The following is an 8,432-nucleotide window of genomic DNA, read 5'->3' as shown; positions in this document are numbered from 1 at the left end:
CAAAAGAAGTTAGAAAAACTTTCCAGGAGAAGAGCACTATATAGCTGAGTTAGGAAGAAGAAAAGCACCATAGTTAGATGGCTGGGTGGAGGGGAGGGAATGGGTTATCCCAAAAGAGGGATTAGCCCTTGAACAGCTCTGAAATAGGAGAAGGATAAAGGTGTGGTTGGTGAAAGCAAAGCAGGTTTACCTGGATTAGCAGCCAGTCGGGAAGAGGTGCGGTTGGGGGAAGATGATAAGTCATTCTGAATGTGTGTAGTTCAATAGAGTTGGAAGGATATGGGGGGGGAAGGATGTCAGGGTCTTGCATTCACCCAGATGACGAGTCTGTAATCAGTTTCATTACCTCTCATTTCCACCCTCACAAAGGCAGACTACTAGTGCCCACTTCAACTCCTCTTCTCCCCTTCCTTTCTCACCTGTTCATGTGCCCAAAAGTAGTCTATCCCACTAACATGGAGAACAATCCTCTCAATGAAAAGAACAGCAGATGGCGAGGCCACAAAAGGACTAAGATCTCCCTGCAGAGTGAACTCATTATTCCCTTCAGGAAGCCTGTGCTCCCTCCTCCTTTGACACAAGCCCTGTACTTGGGTCTGAGGGGAGCATGACAGTGACAATTAGACCTGGGTGACATCATTGTCAGACATCAGTGCCAAGAAACATCAGGTGGGTAGCTTTCATCACAAAAGCTGAGCCAACGGGTGGTTGAGGGGAGTCCAATGAGTCATGTGTGACAGGTAAGGAAGGAAAACAGAGTGGCCTAAGGCAATTCTATTTCCTTAAGGCAGGTCTCTCTCATCTTATAAAAGCCAGCTGTTCATTGCCTTCACATCAGACTCAAGCGACCAGACAGCCTGTACTTCCCTGTGTACCAGGTAAGTCTCTGATTGTAATCAATTTGGAATTATTATTATTCATTTTTTCTTTGGAAACTGGATAAAGGCAAATATGTATTAACTAGAGTTAAAGAATATTGGAGTATCTTTATTTTAAATTAAAGCAAAGCTTAGTTAATAGGAGCCTCAGTAAGATGTGGTTAAGTCTGCAGCCTCAGTGCACAACCATAGCACTGAGGATCAGGGAAGTGGGGATGGGGGGAGATCCTGTTCAAATGCCCACAGGAAGTTCTTATCATGATAGAACCAAGGCTCAGCTCCAGAGCACCCTCAGCAACTCTGCAATATTCTCTCTGATATGATATTATATATATTTTAATTCATTAGATGGATCTCTACTGAGCATTTATAATACTTAAGATAGTATGCTAGACACTTTGGATAAATCAGACTACTGTGGAACTTATTCAACAAAATTATAACCTTAAAGAGAAGATAGACCTTGTACATAAATAGAGAAAATGTAAAGCATATTCTGATTGGTATGAGGAGAGTGGGGCAGGGAAGGGCCATTCAGTTTGGGGAGCATCACTCAAGAAGAGTCTCCTGGTGATAGCTTCTGAAGTGAGTTCTTTTTTTTCCCCTTAATTTATTATTATTATTATTATTATTGTATACATTCAATTGCTAATGATGCAAGCTCTGAAGGAGACATATTTGGACAAGCAGTGCATAGGAAGAAACTCATTTCAAAGGAGAGTGCAAGCAGAAACCTAGGGATGTAGATCGATACAGAGCCATGCTAAAGTCACAAGTCATTCCATGTGGTACTGAGAGTGGATGGACTTTTGCCATGCCTATGATACCACTTTGCAAAAGACAAATATGTGGATCTCACATCCCTCTCAGAAGCCAGCTTTCCTAGGATATTTTTAGTGAGAGATAAGTCTGAGAAAGAAAGAAAACCAAGGAAAAAACTGCACTGAAATAGAACAGAAAGAATCGCCTTTAAGCTGTTCCTCTCAGAACGGTCCAGAAATTAACAAAGCCTATTTTGTTTTCAAGAACAGGGGGACAGAGAGGGGAGAGGAAAGCCTCACTTTCCAAAGGGGCCTGAAATGCAGTTTATTGGGTATTGAGCATGCTCTTCCTTAGTTTTACTCCATGTTTAAATCACCTGTTCTGTCTCTAGGACCATCTACTGTTGAAACATGAGTTCCCAGCAGCAGAAGCAGCCCTGCACTCCACCACCTCAGGTTCATCATCAGCAGGTGAAACAGCCCTGCCAGCCTCCACCCCAGGAGCCATGTGTCCCCAAAACCAAGGAGCCCTGCCACCCCAAGGTTCCAGAGCCCTGCCACCCCAAGGTGCCTGAGCCATGTCATCCTAAGGTTCCTGAGCCCTGTCACCCCAAGGTGCCTGAGCCCTGCCACCCCAAGGTGCCTGAGCCCTGCCCCTCAACGGTTATCCCAGCACCTGCTCAGCAGAAGACCAAGCAGAAGTAATGGGTCCACAGCCACATCCTTGAAGAGCCGACAACCCAGATGCTGAGCCCCCAACCCATTCTGTTATAAGTCTGATTTGTCTGTTTACCTTGCAGTTAACATACTGCCATAATCTCTCCCTCTGTATCTTCTAAAAAGATGCCCTTCCCATTCACTTTGTAAGGTTCTTGGGCCTCTGATTATGCCTGAAAGTCTCACTGGGTGAGCTAGTGTCCCAGTGTTCAGTGTTCATCTGAAGAGAGATTTGGGGAGGGATCAAGTGAATCTTCCCTGCTCCCCGCCCCATTAAATAATTTTTAATTCTACATCTGACTCTGTGATGTCAATGGCTGATGCGGCATTTGCTAAGTGTGAAGCAGGAACTAATGCAGTGAGGCCTGGTCATGAGGTCTGTATTCAGAAGGTGCTTGACGCTTGACCTGGTATTGAGAATGCATACGTGTGTGTGTGTGTGTGTGTGTGTGTGTGACTGTTGTACACACAGAGCACTTCTAGGCTAACAAAAGTGCCCTCAAGTCTGTTGCTTTGGGAAACTACAGCCAGACCAGAGCTGGCTTCTTTCATCTGAGTGAGTCACATCTGAGTATACACGGTGTACATGGGGCCTGCTTCGAGGCATCCCTGATTTTGAGTCCTTCCCCACAAATTGCCTTCATTCTGTCCACCTGATTCTTTTTTGTGAAACGTTCCAAAGAAATAGTGCTGATACACATTGTAACCTGATTGCCTATTCTTTGCTCATCTTCCCTTGCTAATACCCCCAAGAAATGGAGCTAAGCACTATCACATTCACATCCACAAACACACACCTACATACACACTCTCACACACACAGGGATAGACTTACACACACACACACACACACCACCACCACCACCACCACCACCACCACCACCACCACCACCACTTAAAACATAAAAGAGAATGCATCCAATTTGAAGAAAGGAGAAAGAGAAAAAGAAATAAAGAAGGAGAAAGAGAGGAAGGAAGGAAGGAAGGAAGGAAAGAAGGAAGGAAGGAAGGAAGGAAGGAAGGAAGGAAGGAAGGAAGGAAGGAAGGAAGGAAGGAAGGAAGGAAAAGAAAAGAAAAGAAAAAGGAAAAAGAAAAGAAAGAGGGGAAGAAAAGAAAAAAGAAGAAAGGCTGGACAGCGACACAGCAGTAGAAGACAATGCTCTGTGCTCTGCACTCTGCACTGAGGGGCTGACTCACATGGGAGAGTTCTGGGTTCACATTTAGAGATCTCCTGGGTATGCTGTGTCTATGGTCAGGGCTGGTTGGGAATGGAGTTTAATTTCTGTGTTAAGATGATCTTGGGAGTGATACTTTTCTGTTTCTCTCTCGCTCGCTCACTCTGTGTGTGTGTGTGTGTGTGTCTCAAGGAAGAAATAAATAAGTAAACTTTAGAAGAAAGCAAAGCAAAGTTCAAGCAGTATTGGAAAGGAAGAGAGGTTAATTAAGATAAGAATAAAAGTCAGCATAAAGTTGAAGAACAGGTCATTAAAAAAAGTTAGGGTAAAAAGAGACTTAAAGAGCACCCATGGGGGACCAGCAATTAGTGTAATGGCTATGTCACTGAATTCCCATGTACTTGATAGCGGTTCGAGTCCCAGCCCCGACGGCTTAAACTCACACCGGGTGTGTGTGTGTGTGCGTGTGTGTGTGTGTGTGCGTGCCTAAGATCCCAAGAGAAGAATGGAGGGGAAGGGATTGTGGCGTGGCCATCCCCCCTGCAGGGTGATTTCTTACTTTCTGTCTCTCTCTGTCTTTCTGGTGAGTGCACGCACCCTATAGCAAAAACCTCTCAAAAAAAAAAAAAATCACTCAGCACAGCCCATTCATTTCCTAGATAAACAAACCAATATCAAAAAAGGGAAAAATCATTAAGGTCACTCAGAAATCATGTTTCTGAATTTCACCCAGAGCCCAGCTCTTCACAGCCTCCAGCTTCAGATTCCCCTCCCCACCCCATTTCCACAACTTGCATGGGTGAACATGAACTTGAATGGGAGCAACAGTGCATTTGGAAAGAAACACACAGATGCACAAGTAGAGAAAAGTCAGGACCCAGTGGTCTGGGCACTTCTGATGGAAATAGCCATGGCACTGAGCAGTCGTCAAGTTTACTCTTTTACGTGGAAAGAGGAGGGAGAAGCAGAATGTGAAGCCAGGTATCTTTCTGCTATCAATTGAAGCTGTGGAACATCTTGTGGCTTATGGTTCTGAACTAGCCTCCTCTTGTCTCCCCTGGCCCTCTCTGGCTGATACACAGTTTTTCTCAACTTCTGCTGGCCTTGCAGTATAAGCACACGTTGTGAAAATGTGCCTTCATCTTGAAAGGTTACCATTGTACTGCTCAGATCCAGCTGCTCCCTACACACTATCTTCCTGATTTTAAGTGACTAGGTGTTTTGAAGGCTCTATCAAACAGGTCTGCAATATAAGGGAACTGTCTCCAGAGGATGAAAAGCCAATAGAAATTTCCAGAGGGGCTGCAACTGTCATTGGGAAGAAAAACTCATTTATTGCCACAGTGGATGGTTGTCATGGTGTTAACGGGATGTGAGGTGAGAGACAGCACCTGAATGATGCATGATCCCTCTAGATAGGTTAGAAAGAACTCAGAGACATCTGGAAACAAAGACAAAAATTGTCCAGCAGTTTTGCAAGTTGGGTGACTAACTGTCAGAGTAAAGTATGTATATGTTCAAATAGCTTCAAATTGTTGCTTATTGGCATGGTGAAAAATGTCATTAGTATTTCTAAAAGCAGTCAAAATTAAAGGGACAGACTGAGTCTGTCCATGCCAAATCCTCCAGCTTCAGTCTCCTGAGTTGAAGGAGTTATAACCACACATCACCACACCTGGACTTCAGGTCGGACTGAGAATCAAATCTAAGCTCCCCGTGGTAATCCAGGTCCCTGTCTGAGGATTGCCACTGTGGCTAGGCCTATGCCATTTTTTTAATCAGTTCATTTCTTGGTAGACACAGGCTACTTCCATATTGTAAATAATGCTGTGATGAGCATGAGAGTACAGACATCTCTTTTGCATGCTGATTTCAATCCCTTTGTGATATCCACAGAGAGACTTCTAAATGATATGGTAATTTCATTTTCAGCCTTAAAAAATGGAAATTCTGTTATACTTGAAAACATAGATAAACTTTAAAAAGCATGTTAAGTGCAAGAAGAAGGCATGGAGAGACCGATATTTTATGATCTCACTAATATAGAGAATATAAAAAAGTCTAACTCAGAACTATAAAGTAAAATGATGGTTACCAGAGGTTGTAGGCAGTGTTAGAGGTGAGCATTTGAAGGGGAAACATTGGTCAATGAACATTGGTCAATGTTCATTGGTCAATCTACAAAAAGTTAGATGGAGGAATAAGTGTTCTATTGCACGGCATGGTGAATATACTTAATAATATGTTTCTTTCAAAATAAATTAAATGAAGGATTTTAAATGTTCTCTCCCAAAAGAACTGCTAAATATTTGAGGTGATGGATAAGGTGATTAGCCTGATCTGATCATTCTATAATATGTGTGTGTATGTGTGTGTGTGTGTGTGTGTATCCTTTGAAAGTAACTTGACATTTCTCTCTTGCCGGTTTTGTATCTTGTGGATTTTTCTGTGGGTTTGGCCAATCTGGCTATGATGTACTTTGGAGAAGATCTTCTTGGGTTGATTCTTGGGTTGATGTAGGGTCCTTTTTATTTCTTGGGTCTGGGTATTTGAATGACACTCCAGGTTTGAAAAGTTTTCTTCCAGGATTTCATGGAATAGATTATCAATGCCCTGATTTGTTTCTTCACCTTCTGGGATACTGATTGTCCAGATGTTTGAGCATCTAATTGTATCTAGTATTACTCATATATTATTCTCCTTTTATGGGGTTATTTTCTGTCTTTTTGGTAAATTTTTCTAAGTTAGAGTTTCTATCTTCTACATCTGAGATTCGATCTTCATGATCTAATTTGCTTTTAATATTTTCAAGGGAGGTTATGATTTCCTGTATTATAGCCTTCATTTATAACAATTCTGTTTGATTCTTTTTTTATGATGTTTATCTCCTCTTTCAGATCATGCAAGAACTTCCTCACTTCCTGGAATGTGTTGTCTCTTTCCTCCTGCATTTTCTGGAGTTTGTTGTCTTGCATTTCTGCTAGCTTTGTAACTACTAATATTTTAAATTCTTTATCTGACATTTCCATGAGTCCCCTTGTATTGTCTATGGAGGAAGAGGAGTTATTTTTTTTCCATTAGGGGAGAGATATTTTCCTCATTTCTCATATTTATTGTGCCTCTGCAGTGGTTTCTAGTCATCTAATGGATTATACCCTTTTTCCTAGTTTTTGGAGTTAAATATGAACATTCAGAGGTATACAGGAGGAGGTGACCTGCAATCTCTAAACAGAACTGCTTTTCTCCCTTTGTGCAGCAGATTCAATGGAAATTGAGCCTTAATCTGACCCTAAATGTATTCAGATACTTGGCTACTAAGCACCTAGTCCTGTCCAGAAAATCAGTGTGGAGGCTGAGCAGAAAAGTGAGAAAAGTAAAAATAAAAGGAAAATAAATAAAAGAGAGAGAGAGAAAGAAAAAGAAAATATTTTTAAGCAAAAAAATGAAAACTGTGTGGTGTGCTAGTCTGGGTAGAAGGTCTTCAATGGTCCTAATCCTTGAATGCAGTCACTCAGAACTCAGATATAGATGGATGTTGATTGACTTGTCTGATGGGGGCAGGGGGAAGGATAAGAATAAGCAAGACAAAGGAGTGGCAGAGAGCTAAGAAGTTTAAAAATAGAAATTAAAAAGAGAAAGAGGGACAGAGAGAATTAATAGGGTGCTCTAACCTGGTTCCTAGCTAGATCTGGGGAACAGAAGGGTGAAGCCAGGCAGAAGGTCTTCAGTGGTCCTAATTCCTGAATGGAGCCACTCAAAATTCAGATATAGATGGCTGCTGATTGGCTTGTCCTGGCTCCTGGCTAGATCTGGGGGGCAGGAGGGTAAAGTCTGGGTGAAAGGTCTTCAATGGTCCTAATTTCTGAATGGGACCACTCAGAACTCAGATATAGATGGCTGCTGATTGGCTTATCCAACCAATATTATTTAAGAAATAGAAAACCCCTTAGCAAAATGTTGATCCTCAATTTTTCATAATCTTTCTTGGTCACTTAACTTATTTACGTTTTATTTCTTTTTCTTTATTCTTTTTTTTTCCCCAGTTACTAGTAGTCATTGTCTCTATCAAACAGGCAAAAATTAAAAAGGAGGCAAGAGAACAGGCCTTCATGATGACACCTTCATGGCTCCTGAGAACTAGCCATTTCAGGGGAAACAGAGAAATGAAGATTTTCCACTTATAATTCAGCCTCCAACACAAAAAGTCGCATGGTAGGAAGACCCCTTTCAAGCCTCCTGTCTCTGTATCTGTCTTTGCCTCTCTCTACCTCTGTCTTTTCTAATTTTTGCTCTTTAAAATTATTTTTCAATATTATTATTTTTTAGTTTAGTTTAGTTTTGTTTTGTTTTGTTTCCCTTAGTTTTTTCTTCTCTTTTTCTCTGTTCCTTGTTTTTTGTTGTTGTTGTTGCTGTTTTTTCTCTCTCTCTGTTTTGTTTTCTGCATGGTCCTCAACACTCAGATTGAACTTCAAGTTTGGGAAGAAACACACCATCCATCAGATGACTAGAAATCACCACAGGGCCACAAGAAATATGGGAAAGCAGGAAAATACCTCTCCTCCAAGGGAAAAGAATAACTCCTCTTCATCCACAGACAGTTATATGGAAATCATGGAAATGTCTGATAAAGAATTTAGAACATTCATAATGGAGAAGCTAAAAGAGATGGAAGAGAAGAGAGACAATGATCTGCAGAAGAGGCAGGAGAAAGGAGCTGACGAGTTCCAGGAGGTGAGGAAATTCATGCTTGATCTAAAAGAGGAATTACAAACTTTACAAAAGAATCAGATGGAACTGTTAGAGATGAAGGCTATAATACAGGAAGTCAAAATCTCCCTTGAAAGTATTAAAAGCAGATTAGATCATACAGAAAATAGAATCTCAGATGTAGAAGAGAAAAT

At 41.5% G+C, this 8,432-nt stretch overlaps 1 protein-coding gene across 2 annotated transcripts; it reads left to right on the top strand.

Annotated features, from left to right (window-relative positions):
* The first annotated feature begins 610 nt into the window (after nucleotides 1-610).
* On the top strand, nucleotides 611-2,622 carry LOC102473758 (cornifin). Of its 2 annotated transcripts, XM_006159845.3 has the most exons (3): nucleotides 611-669; nucleotides 792-878; nucleotides 2,032-2,622. In XM_006159845.3, the coding sequence occupies exon 3, from the start codon at nucleotides 2,051-2,053 to the stop codon at nucleotides 2,342-2,344; it is 294 nt and encodes a 97-aa protein (XP_006159907.1). In that variant the 5' UTR covers nucleotides 611-669; nucleotides 792-878; nucleotides 2,032-2,050; the 3' UTR covers nucleotides 2,345-2,622. The 2 variants fall into 2 exon arrangements, with proteins under 2 accessions (XP_006159907.1, XP_027632100.1); XM_027776299.1 differs by lacking the exon at nucleotides 611-669 and having other exon boundaries at nucleotides 739-878.
* Nucleotides 2,623-8,432: the final 5,810 nt, after the last annotated feature.

Source organism: Tupaia chinensis, unplaced genomic scaffold, assembly GCF_000334495.1.
Source record: "Tupaia chinensis unplaced genomic scaffold, TupChi_1.0 Scaffold000659_1, whole genome shotgun sequence".
Taxonomy (NCBI): Eukaryota; Metazoa; Chordata; class Mammalia; order Scandentia; family Tupaiidae; genus Tupaia; species Tupaia belangeri.
The sequence above is the reverse complement of the archived record's forward strand: the minus strand, read 5'-3'. Positions and strand labels throughout refer to the sequence as shown.

Excerpts from the sequence above, each read along its gene's own strand:
- LOC102473758 (XM_006159845.3), top strand. The coding sequence starts at position 2,051 with ATGAGTTCCCAGCAGCAGAAGCAGCCCTGCACTCCACCACCTCAGGTT.